The sequence below is a fragment of the Galeopterus variegatus genome, unplaced genomic scaffold, assembly GCF_000696425.1.
Source record: "Galeopterus variegatus unplaced genomic scaffold, G_variegatus-3.0.2 Scaffold6778, whole genome shotgun sequence".
Classification (NCBI taxonomy): Eukaryota; Metazoa; Chordata; class Mammalia; order Dermoptera; family Cynocephalidae; genus Galeopterus; species Galeopterus variegatus.
In genome coordinates this window covers 97,007-122,466 of record NW_007732889.1, presented here as the reverse complement: position 1 = coordinate 122,466, position 25,460 = coordinate 97,007, and the positions used below count along the sequence as shown (strand labels likewise).

The window sequence follows — 25,460 nt, the reverse complement described above, 5'->3', positions numbered from 1 at the left end:
GTCAAAAGACCACCCTCTATTTCTGGATAGAAGTGACATATTCCAAAGGCAACAAAACTTAAATGACAACTAAAGGTAATGCATGCTCTTGTTTTTGCAGGGGTGCGGGAGGTGCAGGGGAAGACCACTAGAAAGGACATTTTGGGGACAATTATAAAAAATTTTAATATGGACTGTGTATTAGGTAATACTATTTTATCGATGTTTGACTTCTTGAGTTTGATCATTGTACTATGATTACATAAGGGAATGCCTTTGTTTTTAGGAGATGCATACTAACGTAGTAAGAGTAAAAGTCCAAGATGTCTACAACCTACTCCCGAACTGAGCCAAGATAAAATAATACTACATAGAGTGGTAAAGTCAATGTGGCAAAATGTTAACTATTGGTGAATCTAGACAAAGGGAATGAGAGTTCACTGACCTATTCTTGCAACTATTATTTAAGTCTGAATTTTTTTCAAAACACAAATCAAAAAAGAAAGAGGTCTAATCCATAAGAAGGGTACCCGAATCTAGACAAAGGGAATGAGAGTTCACTGACCTATTCTTGCAACTATTATTTAAGTCTGATTTTTTTTCAAAACACAAATCAAAAAAGAAAGAGGTCTAATCCATAAGAAGGGTACCACAGTATGTAGAGAGACAGAAAGGCATTTTGGGACTCCTGAATTTGCAAAGGTTTAGTACCGCCCAACTTGCCACCTGTTAGGTGGTCTTTCTCTGCCCACGATATCGTACTGTGACCTATTCAGAGAACATTTTTTGGCCCTTAATACACCTCTGACTTTAGGACTGAGATAACACACTATGTAAACTCAAAGAAACAACAAATCAACTTTTTTCTATTTAAATTTTCCTAGTCAAGTATATTCTTCTCAAAAGTCCATCTTCCTCATCTTTCTACTAACAAAGCTATCCTACAAATATTTTCATAAATGGGATACACCCAAGAAGTACTATAGTCAATTCAGAAAATGGCAAATGTGTCTTGCTATGAAGATTCTTGAGAAACAAAGTATCAAGTCTTATGCTTAGTATTCTGAATTTTATAAACCTTAAAGAAAGTATCTTATTAATACTATTAATTTCATTAACAAACAGCAATTTTCAAAACACACTTCTGTTACTCCAGTGTTTCTTTATTTGGTAATGCTCTGTTTGCTTGAACTTACTCTTAAAATAAAAACCATAAAAACTTCAGTTAGAATTAACAAACATTCTGAGGGTTAATTTTCACTTTACAAATATAAGAGCAGGCTGTTTTTTGATATAATTACTAATTAAATGGCCAATGAGCATATGAAACAATGTTTATCAGTGATCAGTTTCATTTCACTAACTTGATCACTGTTTTTCTTTACTTGAAAGAACAGGGCTTTCCCAATCAAACGTAAACTTTATTTTGATATGATGTCACAGGATGACATTGGAAACGTTTTCCAAAATTAAAAGTAAAGCTTTATCCTTTTACCAAAAGGAGAAAATTACTTTTTAGAGTTTGTTTACTGAAAATTTAAAGCAGAAAGTGAAAAACAAAGATATTTACACAATTTCATCAAGTTTTGTATTTTAAGGACTAAAATATCTTTATATAAAACTATTTCTGCTATATTTATACACCAACAAATCATACTTTCATTCTATTATTTTTTAAAATAAGTAGTAATTTCTTTTTAAATAGTTACAAAGAACTATAAAACTCTTACTTAACTCTAGAAAGGATGAAACCCTTTCATGATACAAATTAAAATATGAAATATATTTGCAAATCTACACTCAATCACTTTAATTTTAACACGTATACAATGGGACGGCCTTCATCAACTTTTTCATTTTGGCATCACAAAGATGGTCTGATGTTCTACAAACAGTATGTTTATATGTAAATCAGAAGTTTAGCTAAAATTCACCCTAAACAGTAATAACTGAGAACAGAATGAAAATCAAGGAAAGGTCTTCAATAGGAAGAAAAAGTCCCACAGTCTCTTAAGCAGTAAGAGCGTCTTCCCAATGTAAGTTTCAAGATGGGCACCGTCCTCCATTTGTCCTCATGTTTCCAGAGCGCTGAATATAACAAAAGAAATATTAATATTAATTACTTAATTTCCTTCTGCCATTATGCAAATAAGAAAAGAACTTACATTCACAAAATCACATAAATCAGGGTGAGAAGACAGTTTAGAGTAATAAAATATATAAAGTTTAAAGTTAATTATATTCCTTTTTTCTAAGTGTCAGATTAGTTCATAACGGAAGAAAAGAAATCCATACATAGACATAAAAAACTAGCACACTGGGGGGTTAGTATAAACTAAAATTTTTACCCTCTTATAGTTCCCATTTCCTTTCTATAGTCCCCAAGACTTCCAGTTCTTAATCTCAGCATTTACTAAATATTGTAAAATTCATTTTTTAAAATTAATATACACTTCAAAATGCAAATTATATATAAAGTAAGCAACAGAATACATTTTTCACAGCTTTGGAAAACTACATTTCTTTAAAAAGTTACACACATGTCCTTGCAGTACCACTCCTAGATATATACCTATGAGAAATGAAAACATATGTCTGCAAAAAAACTTGTACACAAATGTAAGTAGCAGCATTATTCTCAACAGCTGAAAAGTAGAAACAACCCAAATGTCCATCAACTGATGAAAAGACAAAGTGGTATATCCATCCAATGGAATATTATCTGGGCATGAAAAGGAACAAAGTACTGATACATGCTACAACATGAATGAACCTTGAAAACATTATGCTAAGTAAAAGCCAGACACAAAAGGCCACATGTTGTATGATTCCATGTATATGAAGTGTTGAGCATAGACAAAGTAGATTAGTGGTTGTCAGGGGCTGGGGGGAAGAGGAGATAGGGTTGAAGGAATAAGCTACTGCCCGTGTGTATGGGCTTTATTTGGGGGTGATGAAAATGCTCTGAATTTGTTCATGATGATGGTTGCACAAACTTGTGACTATACTTAAAAGCCACTGAATTCTTCACTTTAAAAAGGTGAATTTTAATTCACATAATTTTATGTGTATTATATTTCAATAAAAATAAAGAATAAGTTTTCTCTCACCCTAGAGACCCAGTCTCATTTCTCAAAGACAAACACTGTTTACAGTTTATCTTTTCAGAAAATTTTAGATGTGTATCAGCATATGAGTACATATGATAATCCCTGTCTTTTTTCAAACATACGAGGCAACATTTTACTTTTTCCCCTAAGCTGAGAAACAATTCAATATCAGAACATACAAAATATATCGTTCCTTTTAAAGATGCATTCCACGGTATGGATGAATCAGTCCATTAGGTACCAGCCCTCTACCGAGAAGCATTTGGGTTGTTTCCAATCTACAATTATTTCAAACAATGCTGCAATGAACATCTTTTTAAACAAATCTTTATAGGTTACAAAATTTCAGTTAGACAGGAGGAATAAGTTCAAGAGATCTACTGTATAACATGGTATCTGTAGTTAATAACAATATATAGCATTCTTGAAAAATGCTGAGAGTAGATTTTAAATATTCTCACCACAAAAACGACAACTATGTGAGGTAATGCATATGTTAATTACAGCTTGATTAGCTATTCCACAGTGTGTATATATTTCAAAATATTAGGTTGTATTTGATAAATACATAAAATTTTGTCAATCTTAAAAAATTAAAGTAAAAAATTAAATAAATTTTTACATGCACGAGTATATCTGTAAGATAAACTCTAAGAAGTGAAATTGCTAAGTGAAAGAATATTTGTATTTTTAATTTTGATTTTGTCAAATTGCCGCCAAAAGAGGCCACACACATTTACACTTTCACAGTGTTATATACCACCAGTTTTTGATCCTTTCCAATCTGGTATATAAAAAATAGTACCTTACATTTCTTCAATTTTAAGTGAGCACCTTTACGTATTCTGTTCTTTGTCTTATTCACGTCCTTTGTCTGGTTTTCTACTGTTAGTTTTTAAAAATACTTTAAAGCAACAAAGTAAACAAATTTGTATTTTAAAAAGAATACCATATATTTGGATTAAATAACTCCCAATAAACATGTATCCATGCTCTCTTCCATTTAATCTATGATCTTCTAGTGTTCAGTAATCAAATCTTCATTTGGATTAATTCTAGTAATTTATTACCGCTCATATGTGCAATTAACAAAGATCACCTTATTTATTAATTGGTTTGGAGGCGACGGGAAAGAGGAAAGATGTGTTAGAAAGAAGGAATAAAACTTAAAGTTATGTATGGGGGTGAAGTGGTATCTTTGTACAGTACAACTTATATAAAAAGCAAAAAGGACAAAACTAAGTCATTATATTTGCCCCAAATTCTATAGTTTCCACCTGAATATTTTGGTTGGTCTTTTCACTGTATAATATGGTAAATATGGATATGTAAAGGTCTGTGTATGCTGGAAGGTGTGGTGGAAAAAAAACTGGCAACGGTTAGTAACATAATACCCTGTGCATATTTTTTGTATGCTTGGAAGATTTTTCCCAAAAGAATTTCTTTTAAGTGGTCTACATTAGAAATGCCTACCAGTGTTTTGATACAGGAGCCCTATCCTGCTGCTTGTTTGGAACCTGCTGCAGGGGGTACAAGGGTGTCCAGCTGTTGGCGATGTCCTGTATTAATCAACCATTCATAAAACTTGTTCTCCACAAGTATCTGGAACTGCTTCCTTTGATCCCTAAAATTGCAATTAAGAGCAAAAAGAATATAAGAACACCAATTCATATAAATTTTATTCCAGGTGATTATATAACACTTTAATGGGATAATGCTAAATGATTAATTATTTCTAATTATCCCTTTGTTCTCACTCTGTTCAGAGTCCATTGTACCACCACCACCACCACCACAACAAAAAGGATTGGTCACAAACAATGCCTTCTTTGTAAAGACTTATTGTCAGATATTTACTGAGGACCAAGTGAATGCTGGGGTAGAGTTCTGACTGATGGGGATAAAAATATAAGGAAAAGAGAAGAGACAAGGCCCCTGTCCAGGGAGGATGGCACTGCATGATTCCAGAGGGCACCACTGAAATTCACATTGTGATCTATGTAGTCTATGGCCCTGTGAACTGTATATTCTAGTAGGGAAGATAGGTAATAAATAAAGTAAATATATGATATAAAGTTAAGTAGTTATAAGTGCCCTGAAGAAAAATAGAGAAGGATAAGGAATGGAGAGTATTGGGAATGCTATGTTAGAATCACAATGGACAGAGAAGGCCTCTCTACATGACATGTGAGCAGAAGTCTGAATGAAGTGATGAAGTAAGCAAATGAATATCTGGAGAGAAACCAGGCAGAAGGAACAAAACTACAAAGGTTTTCAAGTGAAATCATATTTAATATGTTTAAGAGAAGAAAGAGAAGAAGAGCTCCTGATAGGCAGGAGCTAGCTTAGCACTATTAGGCTGACCTTAGTGTAGCTAGGATCTAGCCCAGTCATGGTATTCTTCTGTTGAACATAAACAATCCCACAGGACACCAATGCCACTCTGGGATAATGACATACCAAGACAAAAACAAGACCACTCCATAGTCAACTTTCCTTCTATACCTAATTTGCTGAGAGTCTTTATCATGAAGGGATATTGAATTTGGTCAAATGCTTTTTCTGCATCTATTGAGATAATCATATGGTTTTTGTCCTTGATTTTGTTGATGTGATGTATCACATTTACTAACTGGTGAATGCTGAACCATCCTTGGATCCCTGGGATGAATCCCACTTGATCATGGTGTATAATTTTTTTGATGTGTTGCTATATTTTGATTGCTAATATTCTGTGGAGGATTTCTGCATCTATGTTCATCAGAGATATTGGCCTTAGTTTTCTTTTTTTGTTGTATCTTTGGTTTGGTAGCAGGGTGATACTGGCCTCATAGAATGAGTTTGGGAGAATGACTTCTGTTTCAATTTTTTTGAATAGTTTTAAGAGAATTGTATTAATTCCTCTTTAAAGATTTAGTAGAATTTAGCAGTAAAGCTATCTGGCCCTGGACTTTTCTTTGTTGGGAGACTGCTGATTACTGCTTCAATCTTGTTGCTTGCTATTGGTCTGCTCAGGTTTTCCATTTCTTCTTGGTTCAGTCTTGGTAGTTTCCATGTGTCCAAAAACTTATCCATTTCATCCAGGTTTTCAAATTTGTTGATGTATAGTTGTTTATAGTATTCTCTAGTAATTCTTTGTATTTCTGTGGTATCAGTTGTAATGTCTCCTTTTTCATTTCTGATTTTTGTTATTGCATCTTCTCCTTTTTTTAGTTAGCCTATCTAATAGTTTGTTTATTTAATTTATCCTCTCAAAAAACTTTTTGTTTCATTGCTCTTTTGTATCATTTTTGGGGTCTCTATTTCATTTAGTTCTGCTCTTATCTTATTTCTTTCCATCTACTAATTTGGGGATTGGATTGTTGGATAGTATCTCAACACAAATAAAAATCACATATGACAAAACCACCACCAATATCATTCTGAATAAGAACAAGACAAGGATGTCCACTCTCACCACTTCTATTTCACTCCTGTTTAGTACTGGAAGTACTAGCCAGAGCAATCAGGCAAGAGAAAGAAATAAAGGGCATCTCAATTGGAAAAGACAAAGTCAAACTGTCTGTGTTTGCAGATGACATGATCCTATATACAGAAAAAACTAAAGACTACCCTTAATCTCTTAGAGCTGATAAACGATTTCAGTAAAGTTGCAGGATACAAAATCAATATGCAAAAATCAATAGTTTTTATACTCCAACAACAAACTAGTGGAAAAAGAAATCAAGAAAGCAAGCCCATTTACAATAGTTGCCAAAAAAATAAAATTCCTAGGAATAAATTTAACCAAGGGGGTAAAAGATCCGTACAATGAGAACTACAAATCACTGCTGAAAGAAACTAAAGAGGACACAAAAAGATGGAAAAATATTCCATGCTCTTGGATTGGAAGAATTAACACCATGAAAATGTCCATACTACTCCAAAGAGATCTACAGATCCAATGCGATCCCCATTAAAATATCAATGACATTCTTCACAGAAATAGAAAAAAACAATTCTAACATTCATATAGAAAACCAAAGCCAAAGCAATCCTGAGCAACAAAAATAAAGCTGGGAGCCTAACACTACCTGACTCCAAATTATTCTACAAAGCCATAGTAACCCAAACAGCATGGTACTAGCATAAAAACAGACACTCAGACCAATGGAACAGAACAGAGAACCCAGAAATCAACTCACATACTTACAGGCAATTGATCTTTGACAAGGGCAACAGGAGCACACACTGGGGAAAGGACTGTCTCTTCAATAAGTGATGCTGGGAAAACTGGTCATCCATATGCAGAAGAATGAAATTAGACCTATACTTCTCACTGTATACCAAAATTAATTCAAAATGGATTAAAAACTCATAAATAAGACCTGAAACTATAAAACTCTTAAAAGAAAACATAGAGGGCTGGCCCGCAGCTCACTTGGGAGAGTGTGGTGCTGATAACACCGAGGCCCCGGGTTCAGATCCCACGTAGGGATGGCCAGTTAGCTCACTGGCTGAGCATGGTGCTGACAACACCAAGTCAAGGGTTAAGATCCCCTTACCGGTCATCTTTTTAAAAAAAAGAAAAAAAAAGAAAACATAGAGGAAAGACTTCAGGAAGTAGGACTGGGCAAAGACTTTATGAATGAATAAGACCCCAAAAGCACAGGGAACAAAAGGAAAAATAAACAAATGTGATTATATCAAACTAAAAACCTTCTGCACAGCAAATGAAACAACACAATGAAAAGACAACCTGCAGGGTAGGAGAAGATATTTGCAAACTCTGCATCCATCCCACAAGGGATTAATAAGTATCCAGAATATACACGGAACTCAAACAACAGTAAAAAAAAAAAACCAAGTAACCTGTCTAAAAAATGGGCAAAGGAGCTGAATTGGCATTTCTCAAAGGAAGATATACAAATGGCCAATGGACACATGAAAAAATGCTCAACATCACTAAGCATCAGGGAAATGCAAATCAAAACCACAGTAAGATATCACCTCTCACCAGTTACACTGGCCATTATCAAACAGACACAGAATAATAAATGTTGCAAGGATGCAGAGGAAGAACTCTTCTACACTGTTGGTGGGAGTATAAATTAGTGCAGCCATTATGGAAAAGAGTATGGAGGTTCCTCAAACAACTACAGATAGAATCACCATATGATCCAACAATCCCACTGCTGGGTGTATATCCAAAGGAATGGAAATCATCATGTGGAAAGGATACCTGCTCTCCCATGTTTATCACAGCTCTACTTAAAATAGCTAGGAGTTGGAACCAACCATCAATGGATGACTGGATAAGGAAAATGTGGTATATATATACAATGGAATACTACTCAGCCATAAAAAGGAATACTACTCTGCCATAAAATTCCACAATGGAATGCCATTAGCTGCAACATGGATGAAGTTAGAGAAAATTATGTTAAGTGAAATAAGCCAGGCACAGAAAGAGAAATAGCACATGTCCTCACTCATAAGTGGAAGCTAAAAAAAATACAAATAAACAAATAAAGAAAGAAAAATACAACAATCACAACAATTCGTTGAACTTTCAAAAGGAGAGACTGGAACTGAGGCCAGCAGAGGTAGGAAATGGGGAGGGGAAGGTGGGGTAGTGAGAAATTGGTAAAGGGCCACAAAAAAATGGTTACATGTGTAATAATAAACATAGTAATTATCCTGATTTGAGGATCATGTATTGCAACACAGGTATTGATATTCAACGATGTACCCCACAGATATGTATAATCAATTATGTTTCAATTTTAAAAAAATAAAAAAAGAACCTCTGGAACCATGCTGACTAGCAGTGAATCCTGGCTCTTGTGTGACTTTAGTAAAGTACTTAATCTCTCAGTTCTTCAGTTTCCCCATGTGTAATAGAGTATTGTTATGAAGAATAAATAAATTAGTACATAGAAGGTGTTTAGCATAGTACTTAGCACATAATAAGCGCTCAGTACATATTACCTGTTAATATCATTATTATGTAATATGCTGGAAAAAGAATGACTGGTCTGTAGTATTAATGTCTTGGTGGCTCAATCCATGAGGTACAGATTATACAGAATGTTTGTAACAGATAATAGCAGTATTAAGACAATGGACTTCTAGTTAAAGCATGCGTTGTGACTGTTATCAATATTTTTATTTTTTGCCAGGTAGCAAATGTTTTAAAGAGTCTAAATGCAATTGTTTAACTGTATATTATCCATGTTATTCCTTAATCCATAAGATGAGAATAAAGCCAAGACAGTGCATCCGGAAAATATGACTAGATCAAGTCTTTTTTCAATTACTATTTCTCCTAGAATGAAGTTAACTCTAACAGGTCAGGTTCCAGATTTTCTGGGTAAACAATCTTGCCCAGAAGATGAGATACATACACACATACACATCACTAGTACTCATACTAGTAAACACAGTATCTCACACACATAACTAAACACAGAACAGCACACATCACACATACATCACTACTATATGTTACCTTATTAAATATACACATCAATCTAATTGGGTAGAAAATACTTTATATGTATAAGCTACAATTAAGAGACAGAGAAGTTAAATACACACTCAGTGTCACATAGTAAGTGGCATGTTCTATATTAATTCCTGAGTCTGAGACATTCCCCTACAATATAGACACAACTATCCAAAAAAACCCACTAAACTTAAAATCTAACAAAACTGAAAGATCTAATTAATATAAGCATTTTCACTCATACATTAAATAGAAGTTCTGGATCATCAGAAATAGAAACATTTCTGGAATGGCTGCCACTTTCCAAGGTAATGACAACCAGCAAAAACAACTACTACTAGAAAAATAGAATCCAATCATTAAGGAATTTTTCTAAGTCGTAAGAAATAGGGATAGGATATTATGAAGACACGACATTTCACATAAAGATCTCCAAAAAAAACTTGATACCTTTTCTCAAACTAGCTCTAGCTCTCAATTGGACGATGTTTAAATGTTTCCTATTTTTGTCTCCTAATATCTCTAACAAATAAAATTTGATTAAATACCAAAATATTTGTACAAACAGTAATTACTTATTCTGCAAATCCATTACTTTCAAATTGTATATATATATAGTGTTCTGTCTGGAAGAAAACTGATTAATCAAAACTTTCTAAGCTGGGCTCCAATTTTTGGAGTCATCTTTAATTTTCTTGTCTTCTTCACAGGATTTTCCACTGAACCCTTCCTCCTGTCAAAGTATTTCTGTTCTCCACCCCTCTTCTCTTCACTCTAGTCCAGTTTCTTAGTCTGGACTATTGAAATATTACCCTTATTCCCTTCTTTCAATTCTAACCAGAGAATTTTCCCATGTGCTAATCACATTGCTTTATACATTTTTTAATCCACAATAGCATCTAATAAAGTGGTCTGCATATAGTAGGCATTCTACAAATGTTCCCAAATAAATGAAATGGCTTTTTGTACTTCATTCCATTGTTAAAACCCTATAACAACTCCTAACTGTTCAATTCCACTTCCTAATTTTCACTGCCTAGCATTCAAGATTTGACATAATCTGACTCAATCTATCCATCCAAGCTTAAATATCACTATTCCATACCCAGAATCCTGCCTCTGCAATTGATCTTCGGGATTCCTAAGGCCTACTTTCTGATTCCACATCTGCTCCTCCAGTGCTGTTGAAAGTATTCTGCCCAGTCCTCACTTCCTATCCAAACTGCTTATTCTTCAAGGTCCAACACAAATTCTACTTTCTCCATAAATCTTCCCTCGCTATCGACACTGATGTATTCTGGATCTCTATAATCCATACAGTGTGTCCCTGATTTTTGGAGTTCAAAGACCAATACCCTTGATATAAAACTCTGTGGTGTACATAATATAGTAATCATAGCCATCTATTATCACAAGCATGTTATTAAAAATAAGATATCTTAGTACACCAAAAGTAGGGAAAAAATAATCTCAGAATAAAAGATAGTATTTTGCTCTGAGTAAATCTACCTTTATTTAAAAACACTGTACTTATTTTTCACATTTTACCATGGACTAGGGAAAACTTTGACAAAAACTGGCACTAGTCAGTGGACCAGCATTAAGAAGCTACCCTTGGAGATTCTGACTCAGTAAGTTGTACTTATTTTTCACATTTTACCATGGACTAGGGAAAACTTTGACAAAAACTGGCACTAGTCTGTGGACCAGCATTAAGAAGCTACCCTTGGAGATTCTGACTCAGTAAGTTTGTGGTGTGGTGGAGCCAGGGAAATCTGTATTTTTAACAAGCTCCTCGAAGAATTCTGATACACTACCAAGTTTGAGAACCAGTAGTATAGTATAAAGAAGTAAATTAACAACTAAAAACCAATCCATTTAAGTATTGGATTATGTGGAATATTCTATATATGATTGAATTTATATGTCTTATATCTGACAACTAAACTCAAGCTTCTTTTTTTTTTTTTTTTTTTTTTTTTTTTTTTTTTTTTTTTTTTTTTTGTCTTTTTCCGTGTCCGGCAATGGATCGCAACCCTCAGTGTTGCCCCCGCACCGGACCGGGGACCGGCAACGGGATCGCAACCCTCGGCGTTGCTCCCGCGCCTCGCTCAGCCAGTGAGCGGGAACTGGTCTGTATGTGGGATCCGAACCCTCGGGCGGGAGCGCCGCCGCGCTTCCCAAGCGGCGCACTATTCAGTGCGCCACCGGGCTGGCCCTCAAGCTTCTTAAAAGAAGGCAGTCTAATACCTGAGTATCCACTCACTCCCATCCCCCAACCCAACAGTGCCTAGAACAGTGATCTGAAATCCAAGCCTTAACAAAAAAACAATGTTTTTAAATTACTTTAGCAGGGGCGGGAGCGCCGCCGCGCTTCCCAAGCGGCGCACTATTCAGTGCACCACCGGGCCGGCCCTCAAGCTTCTTAAAAGAAGGCAGTCTAATACCTGAGTATCCACTCACTCCCATCCCCCAACCCAACAGAGCCTAGAACAGTGATCTGAAATCCAAGCCTTAACAAAAAAACAATGTTTTTAAATTACTTTAGCAGAGCTATAAAAATGTGTAGATTAATTTGTTTTTCCATGGAGTTTCAAGTAAAATACAAACTATTACTTCTAGAAAACACTCACTTTGTCAAACGAGCCTCCTTCACAGTTTTCTGCCAGATCTGTATCTTCTGTTCTCTTTGACCCAGTGCTTTCTGATATACAGATGGAAGACCCCCAGGTATCTCTGTTGTGTCCCCTTCCATTTCAAAGGGGATAATAAATACATAGAACTCACAAGGTGGTAAAAGCCGGAAGACACTTGTGTTGTTGTTCTCTCTGCATACAACCACTGGATTATCCCAATAATTAGGTACTGTAGCAAGGCCAGTCTTGGCCATATGGTCCTCTAGCATTGGGTAGTAGGTGTGGAAAGGGGCAAAAGTTACTGTCTGGTTCCCAGAGAGAATAAGTGGACGTGTAGGTGTCAGAATGTGAAAGATGGAACCTGCTGTAGAAGAGATGGACAAACGATGGCAAACAGCAATGACTTTAACGTTGTCACAGCTGTGGAGATGAAGAACAGTCTCTACAGGGCCCAAGACAAAGGTGCTATTCCTACATTTCTCAATTGTCACAGATCTGGAAAAAAAAAAAAAAAGTAAATTCCTCTGAATAAGATAAACAATATTTGACAAAAATATTATTCTCTGATGACAAAAAAAGGATCAACCCTAGTTCAAAGAAAATGTGAAAATGTTAGAACACTATGAAGAGTGCACTTACCGTAAGGGAGAGAGCAGATATATAAAAGATTCGTTGCAACGATGAATCTTCACATGTGCCCCCACCAGAGTATCTGAGCTCTTGGCCAATGTCTGCTTGTAAACCTGGCTCATTACCACCATACGGTGCATCCTAGGGGCCACATGAGTATTACATGCTATCTTAGCTCTTTTGGTCGTACCTTCAACTATTTAAGAAAACATATAAATAAATGAGATAGTTTCAAATAAAAGAAAAACAAATAACCATATGAGGTTATACATGTCTACATATATACCTGTCTAAGATTAGATCGTACATATGAGGGAAAAAGTGTTAGGTCTAAGCAATGGGTAAAGAGGTGTTGGCTAATCCATTCTCCATTCTTTTCTGTATGTTTGTAGTAATTCATAATTTTGTTATAAAAAAATTTTAGGACCTAAAATCCATTCAAGATTGTCTATAGATCTAAGATTTTTTTCATACCTACCCTTGAAGTTAAGTAATGTGCCTAAGGTCATAAGACTAGAAAGTCACAGAGGTGGCCCAACTCATAATTAACCTCTAAACAGTCATAATATTAATTCTGTACTCCTTCTAATTTACTTACCTACCACATTATTCCAAGAATTCTATTTGAATCCATGACTTCACTTCCAAGATCACTACTACCTAAGAGCACAACTTCCTATCATACACAATGTCTTACACAAACTGACATTCAAAAAATATGTGCAGGTTGCCCTCCTAACACAGTCCCACCATTATGTGACAAGCTTCTCAGACTGTACTTCCCTGCAAGCTATCAAGACACCCTTGTAAACAATACTGGCTAAACGTGGAGAGGTCACATAAGTATGCTATTATCTTCTTTTAAAAGAATTCTTATTGCTTATTTTTATTACATATATACCATGTACGTAATGCCTAGATATTGTAGAAAAATAAAAAGTAAAAGAAGAAAAAAATCATTTGTAATCTTACTATCACTGTTAACATTTTAGTATAATCCTATGAAGTTGGATAGTCTTTTTTTTCCTATTAGTGCACATCCTAACAACTTTCAAAAACTCACTTGAACTTATATTCTTTTATGAACACCAAGAATTATGTAGTATCTCCTATATATTTATGGGAGCCTTACATATCTAAGAGTCTCCGACTTCGTATTAGAGGAATAGCCTGGTCGGATATAGAATTCTTGGATTACAATCTTTTTGCTCAAGATTCTATAGATGTTGCTCAACCATTTTCTGTTTTTTAGCATTACAAACATTTGCTATAAAATCATTTTTTTTACATTTGTATGGAACTTACTTTTTCCTTGCCTTTGAAATTCAGAGATTGTCGAAGTACATTCTAGAGCAGTTTTTTCCCCCCATTAGTTTTGTCTGGCACTTGCCTCAGTAGTGTAAATACCTACTGAGGTGTATGCCCAGTCCCTCTTCTCTTAAAACTTGTACCTGGGCCCAGGAGTTATACAGCACCTAAACCTATCCAGTTAGCTGGACTATCAGGAATAGATACCTGATACAACTAAAGCCAGATTCTCTCTACTGTAAATTTAAATTTCCTATTTAGAAACATCTACTCTGCTTGTGTCTATGTAGCTAAAGACCTCATTTCTACAACAACTCTCTGAAGTTGTTACTGTGGGATGGCCAAATTCTGTTGAGTTGTACAGAAAATAGACAAGCCTCAAGCCAGTGAGAATATTTGAGTGAGTAGGAGAGTCAGATAAGAGAAAAGCAGAAGAAAGAGAGGACTAATTGCAGTTGGAGTGTCTGTTAACTGCAACCAAAAGGACCTCGACTACTAAATCAACTCTGAGATGTTGCCTTGAGAGAAAAATTCATAGACAAAACACAGATGTTCCCTCTTTCTCTTTTATAGTAGCAATTTTTTTTTAGGTCCTCTACAGAAGATGTATGATCATTAATATACCAGAATACACTAAGTTCCTTAATTTGTCATTCAATTTAATATAGGTTAAAATATTAAAAAATACCTTGATGAGCCCAAGCCAATTTCTTTCCAGACTTGAGGCAAGCAGATGTACCAAATGGATTTCCGGTCAAACAGGCTCTCAACCAGGCTTCCAGCTTGTGGAAAGAGAAAGTCTTAGAGATCCTTGAGAAGCCACTTTCTGCATGCAGTGGTTGCCACAGTGCAAGTTCATGAAGTGAATAGATTTTCCTGGCTCTACTTACAGTACCTTCAATGAGAAAGCTGAGTGCCACAATAGCTTCTCGAGAGACTAGACTACTGTGAGTTGAATGAAATGATGCAGTGAGTTGTTCAGGATCTAAAAGCAGCTCAAGGAGATTTGATAGATGGTCATAGACAAATGCTTGATGACTGTAATCATTCCAGTTCTGAAAAAATCAGAAGAAAATACTCTTAATATAACAGAGATTCTCCAAGACCTAAAACTTCCATATTTTACTTTTTTCATATTTATACTCTGCCTCATCTCCCAAAAAGGATTTAGGTGGCTATATAAACTTTATAAAGTTTTCTTGTGTACGGTATGTGATAGGTTTAAATAGATTCCCTCTTCACCTTAGCTAACTGAAAAGTAATACTAATAATAACATTTAGAGTTTGCCAAGCATTAGGTATTTTATATACTTTAACATATTTAATCTTAACAATCCTAAAATGGATGCCATTATCATCCCCATTTTACATCTGAGGGAATAGAGATACAGAAAGGTAAAGATACTTGCCCAAGGTCACACAGCTAGTAAATAAAAGATTCAGACTGAAAATAAAAATGATTACCATGGACATTCATTCAGTGAAGCACTGGGTTTCTTAATTTACCTTCTCCAATTAAAGAAAGAATTTCAAATTCAACTAGGTGAAATGAGGCAATCAATCTTATAGTGACTAGATTTAAGAGAAATTACAATTTGGGGAATATGCTTTGAGTTGGCAGATGTCCCAGTGATTTGATTCATTCATTTGGCAGATATTTTTTGAGCACCTCTTATTCAGCATGAGCAGTGTTTAGTGATGAATATGCAAATTGAATAACACACAGTTCCAGTCCTCAAGGAACTCAGTCTATGTAGTGAGAAGACAATATAAACAAATAACCACAACACAATGAGATAAGACCTAGAGCAGAGATTCGTAAAGACATTCTATGAGATGAGAGGAGTGACTAACTCCACCTGGTAAAAAAAAAATCATAGTGGAGTGCTGTTTGAAGATTCTTGACTGATGTTGGTAGTTAGCCAAACAGATAAGAAAAAAAGGCATTCCAGAGGCATAGGCAGCAGCACATGCAAAGGCCCACAGGAGTAGATGTAGCTGCTGTGTTCAGAGAACGGCAAATTCTGGGTGGGGGTATAGGAAGCACGCTGGGAAGTGGCAGCTGAAGTTAAAATGTTAGGCAGGGACTGATCATGAAAGGCCTTGGATGAAATACTAAAACATCTGGACTGTATTTTGTGTGCCAGGGACTTTCAAACTATTTTCTAAATAGATATACCTTTTTTTTTCCTTTTTAATAAATTCTCATTCGAATGTCCCCCACCCCCCAAAAAACCCAAAACAGATCAAAGCAGAGCTGTCCTCAGCTTCAACCTCCTCTTCCTCCCTTTTGCTTCCTCTCCCAAAGCAGGCCCTGAGGAGGCTCCATGGAGTACAATATGAAAACAACATGACAATGAGGATTAATTGAAGGAGCTTAAACAGGAGATAGATATAATCCATCTGCATTTTTAGAAAGTCCAGTGTGGTCAGTGGACTATGGACTAAAAGCAGGATGACCAGCTAGGACCTAATTATAGAAATCAAGACCAAAAAAAAGTCATTAGATTAAAAAGCCTAGAGAAGAGGAAGAAAAGGGACAGATTTAAAGAGTTATTTTGGGGGGGGGAAGAGTAATATTGAGGCAGAATAAGTAAGACTTGACAACTAAGTAGGTATGGGTGGGCTGGTGGTAATTTTCACTGGCATAGAGAGAACAAGTCAAATAAAGTAAAAAGATACTTTACTGTCGGGATACACAGTCATATCCCAAAGTGAAGTAGAGGTAGGCCTTGTTAGAATTGGAACTGGAAAGCCATCTAGAACCTGGTTCTCTTTCAGGGGTCAATGTTTCTCTGTATGTCTGTTCCATTTTGTTCTTTTTCTCTTATGACAAGCATCCTGTGGTTCCTGATTACCTCAGAGTATCTAATCCCTCATAACTCTAGGTCACTCATAAGCAGGTGGCTATTCTTATTCCAATGCCACATGAGTTTAAAAAAGAAAAAAAAAAAAAAAAAAAAGAAAGAAATATGAGAAAAAGAATCTGAAACAGAACATGGAGGATATAGCATCATGGAATACAAGGGAGCACAGACTTATTAAAAAGGAGATTATAATAGTGCCAAGTATCAAAGAGAATGTTTTAGCCTCAGAACATTTTTAAAAAGCATGCACTGAGATCTACATTTTACTTAAAAGTTTTTCAAAATACTTCCACAAAAACAGATGAAAACATTTTAGTTTATAAAAACAGGAAGAAAAAAGCAGTATGACATTTTCTAAAACTCACAATGCAGTTAAATTTAACTTCTAGGTTGTAACATCATATATAATTACTTAAGCATGATTAATCAAACTGACATTTTTATAGAAAATTTTTTCAGCAGATTTCAGACTTTGCAAACACGACATCTCATTTATCCTATTTTAATCTAATAAGTGATTCAAATTCACTAACATTTGCAAAAATAAGAACGCTAATAGAATATAGTGAATGATTTACCCAAAAATCATATAAGTGAATTTTGTGCCAGTGAAGAAACTAAAACTACTTCTCTATTTTGGTTAGGGCTGCACACATTGATTTTGTTTTATAATTAGGAAAAAAAAAGGAAAAAACAAAAAGACAAAATAAGCCATCAAATCACTGGCTTATATAAGGAATCCCAACATAATTTTTAAGGAAGGTGAATCACCTCCCTCACGAATAGTCCCTTTCAGAGAAAGACACCAAGATATAAATAGTACCTTATTATGACAATTGGGTTTTTCAGTCAGGTCAGGAGACCGAGATCTGTTTCTAGGACTAGGCCACTCTTCTCCAATCAAAGATGTCCTCAGAGAGACCTTGTTTAACTGCTGTATGTATAAGAAGAGCAGAAACTGTAGGGTGTCCACTGAAAGCTGTCCAAGAAGAAAATAAATGATGAATAGATGTCTTAAAACAATATCAATCAATCATCTACAATTGAGTAGACACAGTAAACTAAATTCACAACAGTTTGCTAATACTAAAAAAACAAATTTAGAAACACTGCTAGCATTTGATATGTATGTCTCTGATACCCAGATATAGGAGTTTCTAAAACTAAAGTAGAAAACTATGTAGCATCTATGGCCATAGAAATTCTCTCCCAAAACTGACGAAGAGGTAAGCATGAAGTACATACTTTTTAAAAGTATATTATTTCGGAAGCTTAAAATTATAGTTAAAAAAAACAACCTTAATAATTGGAATAAATAAATGAATATGTGGAAGAAAGGAAGAAAGAAATTCAGTCAAGACATAGAGGTTTAACCTAAGATTCACAGACTTACCAAGAAAGTTTAAGATATCATTGCAATACGTGACACTGTATGTAACTTTTTTGGTGTATATGCATTTTGTGGTGGTGTAGGCCTCAGGTTTTCACCATATTCTTAAAGGGGTATCTGATTTAAAGAAAAAAAACACTAGTGGTTTGATAGATGTGTAAAGTCATTTCTTATTTGAGGAAGGGTGTGGTTTGAAGCTCACCATTTGAAGCTCATGATTATCCTCATATACGCATTCCCACAAACACAGGAGAGGCAAAAAAATGAAATAATACATCTAGGTCTACGGCTATATTCACCTTGATTCCCCCCCGCCCCCCGGATAAAAATTGCTATCATCTGAGGAGTTTAAAAATACACATTCTCAGAATCATCCAGACCTATTCAATCAACTGTCAATGTGGAACCTCATGAATGTATATATTTTATAGGTTTTTACTTTCTTAATTAAACTGCTTGAGATAATTGTAGGTTCACATGCAGTAGTACCCTTTACCCAGTTTCCCATCTTGCAAAACTATAGCACAATGTCACAACCAGGACACTGACATTGATACAGTACATTTCCATCAACATAAGGATCTCTCATGTTGCCCTTTTATAGCCACACCCACTTCTCTGCCACCCTCACCCCTTCCTTCACTCCTGGCAACTACTTATCTGTTCTCCATCACTATAATTATATTGTTTCAAGAATGTTATATAAATGGAACCACAAACTATGTAACCTTCTGGGACTGGCTTTTTTCACTCAGCATAATTCCCTGATTTTATACATATTTCCATTTTAATGATTATTTGTTATACTATCATTATTTTTTCATATAGTCTCCCCATGAGACTAGGAGATCCTTGTCTTTTCATTTTATATCCCTAGTAACTAGCATAGAATCTGATAAATAATAAACACTCAAAAAATTTGGAACTTCTTGAAGGTTTTACTCATGTCTTATCCACTCCATCCATTACTATACCTAGGCACACAATAGGCACTCAATAAATATATAATTAATGAATAACTATAATGCCCTCCCTCTCTTGGTTGCTTGACAAACTTTTCAATTTCTAAAACCTTATTCAGATATTACCCCATATAGCAGAGAAACTTTCCCAAAATAAATGGAAGCAAAGGACTCTGAGGCCCTAACAGGCATGGCTGTGGCAAACTGTATTATTTGCAACTGTTCTCTTCCCCATACTCCTCCAAGAGGCTTATACAGCCTTACCCATGGCCATGGGCTCTTCCTTACCTCCTGTGGGGTAGTCTACTTTCTCATCGCACTGACTTTAGGCTTGATCATGTGACAAAGCTTCAGCCAATGTTATAAAAGTAGTCACAGTTTTTGTCACACCTAAGCAAAAGTTTTAAGAGGAATCAAGAGAAGAACCCCAAAATAAACCCACACATGTATAGTGAACTAGTTTTCCACAAGGGTGCCAAGATACAAAATGGGGAAAGGATAGTCTCTTTAATAAATGGTGCTGGGAAAACTGGATATCCACATGAAAAGAGTAAAACTAGGCCCATAGCTTACACCATACACAATCAACTAAAAAATGAATTAAAGACTTTAAATGTAAGACCTGAAATGGTAAAACTCCTAGGGTCCACATGAAAAGAGTAAAACTAGGCCCATAGCTTACACCATACACAATCAACTAAAAAATGGATTAAAGACTTTAAATGTAAGACCTGAAATGGTAAAACTCCTAGGGAAAAAAAAATAAGGAAAAACTCCTTTACATTGGTCTTGGTAATGATTTTTTTTAATATGACACCATAAGCACAGGCAACAAAAGCAAAAATAAACAAGTAGAATTACATCAAACTAAAAAGTTTCTCCACAGCATAGGAAACAACCAACAAAATGAAAAGGCAATCTATGGAAAAATACTTGCAAACCATATATACAGTATCTGATAAGAAGTTAATACCCAAAATATATAATAAACACCTAGAACTCCATGGCAAAAAAAAAAAAAAAAAGCACCAAATAACCAGATTTTTAAAATGGGCAAAGGCCCTGCATAGACATTCTCTAAAGCAGATATGCAAATGGCCAACAGGTACATAAAAAGGTGCTCAGCATCACTAGTCATTAGGGAAATGCATATCAAAACCACAATGAGATATTACCTTGCACTTGTTAGGCTGGCGATTATTAAAAAATAAATAAATAAATAAAAAGTGTTGGCAAGGATGTGGAGAAAAGGGAACACTAGTACACTGCTGGAAGGAATGTAAATTGGTACAGCCATTACAGAAAACAGTGTAGTGATTCCTCAAAAAATTAAAAATAGAACTACCATATATGATCCAGCAATCCTACTTCTATGTATTTATTGAAAGGAAATGAAATCAAGATCTTGAAGATATAGCTGCATTCCCACATTCACTGCATAATTATTGACAGTTGCCAAGATATATAAATAACCTAAATGTCCATTGGTGGATGAATGGATAAAGAAAATGTGGGAGATATATATATATGCACACACATACACACACACATATACACAAAATGGAATATTACTCAACCTTAAAAAAGAATGAAATCCTGCCCTTTGGGCCGGCCCGTGGCTCACTCGGGAGAGTGTGGTGCTGATAACACCAAGGCCCCAGGTTCAGATCCCATATAGGGATGGCCAGTTTGCTCACTGGCTGAGCGTGGTGCTGACAACACCAAGTCAAGGGTTAAGATCCCCTTACCGGTCATCTTTTTTTAAAAAAAAAAAAAAGAAATCCTGCCCTTTTCAACAACATGGATGGACCTGGAGGACATTATGCTAAGTGAAACAAGCCAGACATAGAATAACAAATACTGCATGATCTCACTTATATGTGGAATCTAAAATAATCAAATTCATAGAAGCAGAGAGTAGAATGGTGATTGCCAAGGGCTGGGAGGAGGGGGAAATGGAGAGGTGATGGTCAAAAGCTACAAACTCTCAATTATACAAGATAATTAAGTTCTGGAGATCTACTTACTATATAGCATAGTGCCTACAGCTGACAATAGTGTATTGTATACTTAAAATTTTCTAAGAGGGTAGATCTTATGTTACAGATACACATAAAATAATAAAATAATAAATAATAATAATAATGATAAAGGAAGCAGGGGAAATGTTGGGAGGTGATGAATGTGTCTATGGCCTTGATGGTGGTGATGGCTTCACAGTATATACTTATACTCAAATTCTTCAAGTTGTATATATTAAATAAGAAAAAAAAAGAGGCATCATGAGTTTCCACCTACTCTGCTGTTCTTCCTTTCTGTTACAAGAATAAGCATGACCTACACAGAAGCTGTTTCTTCAGCCTGGGTTCCCAAATGAGGAGACACATAGAGCTAAGCCATAGCTGAAGTACAGCCACTATGTAAAATAAGTAAGAAATAAACCTACGTTACTATAAGCCACTGGAATTTCTTTTTTTGTTGTTGTTTTTGTTTTTACTGCAGCAAAGTTGATTAATATAATAGTGACTCCAAAAGATAGAAGTGTGGATCCCTGAGTTATGACTTGGACAACAGCAGCCCAGAGATTCATACGACCAGGTACACCTCTGTTGGACTGCCACATAAATGAGTAATAAACTGTTATTGTTCTAAGCCATTGAAATGCTGGGATTGTTTATTACTGTAATTGGCCTATTCTGATTAATATACTTTCTCTGTGAAGTCTTTCCTGATCACCGGAATGAATCATTATTTATTCTATTTCTGTACTTTATGCATACTTTTATTATTGGCCATATCACACTGTTAAATAGTACTTGTTTACACACCAGATTCCCCAAGTAGTCTATGAGCTCCATGAAGGCAGAGATGTTGTCCTAATCATCAGTGAATCCCAGCACATGGCAGATGCTCATTTAAAAACAGCTAGGTGCCCTGACTGTAACCTATCCGTGGTTTATAACACTCGGTCACCCCAAAATATTTTTAAAGTCAATGAAAATACTTCCTCTTTCAATCACAGGATTCCTGCAACATTACTGTTTTTGGGAGTAGGTGAATGGGATTGGCAAATAAGGACTAATTCACTGAATACATTACATACTGACAAACTGTAACTTCTAAAAATTAAATGGTCCTTTTTTAATAATCACATTGGTCATTAACCTAAATCCCCACACTATACTACTAGTACAAAAATTAAGAATGGTTTATTTCCCAAAATAATTAAACACATACACACACATCAATCTATACCTGATTTCTCTGCTTTTCAACTTCATCCTCAGACATGCAGTTGGACAGAACCTCAGACCATTCCAGGCGCTCTTCAGGTGTCCTCACTGAAAGACTATCAAATAGTTCGAAGTAAAGCCATGCCAGATCCTTAGCCAGCTGCAACTTTCCACATGCAATATGTCTCCATGTAGACCAGTAGAGGCGTGGATAAGCTCCCTCTGCAGCCCGGGTTCGCACATAGGTGGATATCTTCCTGAGATAGTGAAGACTGAACTTGGATGGAGGGGGGACCTGCAAGGCACCCACTATAAAGGGTTCTGCTTTCACCCAGAGGAGAACTCTGGACTGATCCATATTATCTCTAAGGACATCTGGATGAAAAGGCTTTTCTGCATACCTAGGAAACAAAGTTTCTTCACAAACTGATTTGAAACAAATTTCATTTATACATTTTCTTAGAAGGTGACCCCCCCCACCTTTATCTGTTTTTAAACGTACTACATCAATTTAAAAAGCAGCTCTAGTTTAGAGGAACTGAGCATTAAAACAGATTCCCAAAGATAGGTACAAGTTATCCAAGGAAAGAGAAGGGAGGCTCAGGACAAATAGGCCCAAAAGAGAGTGAGAGATCATATTGAAAGAAGTGAAAGATGTTCTGTGTGGATTTTTGGTCAGATCTCATTACAATCTATTTGAGCAAAAAATTGTGTGACAAAACAAAATTATCTTACTTGAATTATTAGAAATCGTTGTTTTAGGAAGAATGTGTAAATGCAGCAAGTCTGAGTTGGATCCCTGCTCAGGGCAGTAAGATAAGAAGGAATGGGGGGGAAAAGTCATCCTGCCACAGGAAAACTTGCTCTACACTGAGGGTGAACATTGATCAAAATAAGGGGAATAAAATTTCTGAGCTTAATCACTTACACATAGAGGACAGTTGGTTAAAGATTTGGATGTGTTAGCTGACCATATAAACTCAATATGAAACACTAATATGAGGCGGTAGACAAGAATGTTAATGTAAACACAGGCTGCAAAAATAGATCAAGGGAAGTTAAAGTATCTTTATCTTTTGTAACAGTTAACGGGCTCTGGCATATTTTATCATGCTGAGTTAGAGTACAGTATTTTTAGGTTTTGTTTGTTGTTTCTTTGTTATAATAATGATACTTGATTTTTATAGAATATCTATAAAATTCTGAAAATAGAAGAGAATCATCCACAGTCCCATCACCACAGGGTAACTAGTTAACATTTTATTATATTTCCTTCTCTTTTTTCTACACATAGATATAAATTTCTTTTTGGATTTTCATAGTTGTGATAACACCACATATACAATTCTGTATTATTTTAAAAGCTTCAAGGCATTCTAAATAAATATACCCAAATTTATTCAACTATTCTCCCATTTTTAGACACTTAATAGGCTCAAGATTTTTCACAAAAACAAGATAGACAAAATATTGATCACTGTTGAAGCTGAGATATGGGTACATGGGGGCCCATTTACTTGTTCTACTTCTGTGTATGTTAAAATTTTCCAGTATAAAAAATTTAAATGTTTTCTCTATTATAAATAATGCTGACTACCATCTTTTCTTATTTTCTGCATTATGAATTATTTCCTAGAATTTTCAGATATGTATTCGTGAAATGAAGTAACTGACATTTCCGAAGAACCTGACATGAGGGTACTTCAAAAAGTTCATGGAAAGATTCGTATTATTCTATTCTTTTATTTCTATTTTTCCACAAACTTTTTGAAGTATTCTTGTATATTCCCATTGCTTTCCAAACCATTTTATCAAATTGTACCATCATTTGACCACGGTACTCACTTCATTGAGCACTCTTCAGCATTAAGTAACATCACTTAAAAAAATCTTTCCTCGTCTGACTGATAAAAAATGTTTTATTGCTATTATTATATTTTGCATCTGATTCTAAGAAATTGTACTTCTCTTGAGAATAATCTACTAAAAAAATAATTGACATCAATCGAGTGCTTAGTATGTGCCAGGAAGAATGCTAAATATTTTGTGTACTTCACCTGGAGAAACAGTACATATCGATTGTCCTCGTTTTCAGATGAGAAAACCGAGGCTTAGAAAAGCTCAGGGACTTATCCAACGTCACATACTCAGCTGGCACAGCCCTAGATTAGGATTCAGGTCTGACTTGAGAACTGCATTGCTGCCAATGAACTTTGGGAACCCAGTTTTGGGTGAATATCTGAAAAATGGGAGTGGATCTAGAAGGGGATTACCAGAACGAAGAGCCTTAGACATGAGACCATTTAAGGGCTAAGTGAAAGAAATGCGAATGTGAACCCAAAAGAAGGGTGTGGAAGGGTAAATGGCAGCTGTCTTCGAATATGGGACTGGCCTAGCGTCGTTTAGCATCGTTCTGAGTAAAACCAGATGTAACGTGAGGAAGACGTCAGTTCTCTCCAAAATGTAAATAGGCTGTTCTGTGAGGTACTGAACTCCTGTTCCTTCAATGTGCAATCAAAAACCAGATCTTGAGAATGAACCTTATATTCTAACTCTGAGACTCGAGAGGACTAACTTCGTAAACAAACATAAACGGGGGCTCTTTCACTCGGGATGCACGGGGATTCGGGTTTTTCAGGACTGGAGATGGGCGAGGGCCCAAGGCGAGCTTCCTGAGGCTTCGTCACCACCTCGACGCGGTCCGAAACAAGACTCTGCGTGGGCCGCCGAGCACCCCGACCAGACTTCGGGAACACAGACGCCCCAGCTGACAGGGTTCTCAGCGGGCCCGAGACCCGGCAAGCGCGAAGGCAGCCCCCCCCCCCCCCGACCCGAACCTGAAGCTTGAACGGCTCAAC

General features: G+C 35.7%; 1 protein-coding gene across 1 annotated transcript in view; it reads right to left on the bottom strand.

The window, feature by feature from the left end:
- Positions 1-1,121: 1,121 nt before the first annotated feature.
- TBCCD1 (TBCC domain containing 1) overlaps positions 1,122-25,460 on the bottom strand; it is a 25,445-nt gene continuing 1,106 nt past the window's right edge. Inside the window, exons 2-8 of the mRNA XM_008591238.1 lie at positions 22,625-23,003; positions 17,841-17,996; positions 14,839-15,205; positions 12,852-13,038; positions 12,210-12,707; positions 4,563-4,713; positions 1,122-2,067 (exon numbers count right to left, since the gene is read on the bottom strand). Coding sequence (XP_008589460.1) covers positions 4,584-4,713; positions 12,210-12,707; positions 12,852-13,038; positions 14,839-15,205; positions 17,841-17,996; positions 22,625-22,960 — 1,674 coding nt within the window. The 5' untranslated portion in view covers positions 22,961-23,003 and the 3' untranslated portion in view covers positions 1,122-2,067; positions 4,563-4,583. The remainder of the gene's footprint in view (positions 2,068-4,562; positions 4,714-12,209; positions 12,708-12,851; positions 13,039-14,838; positions 15,206-17,840; positions 17,997-22,624; positions 23,004-25,460) is intronic.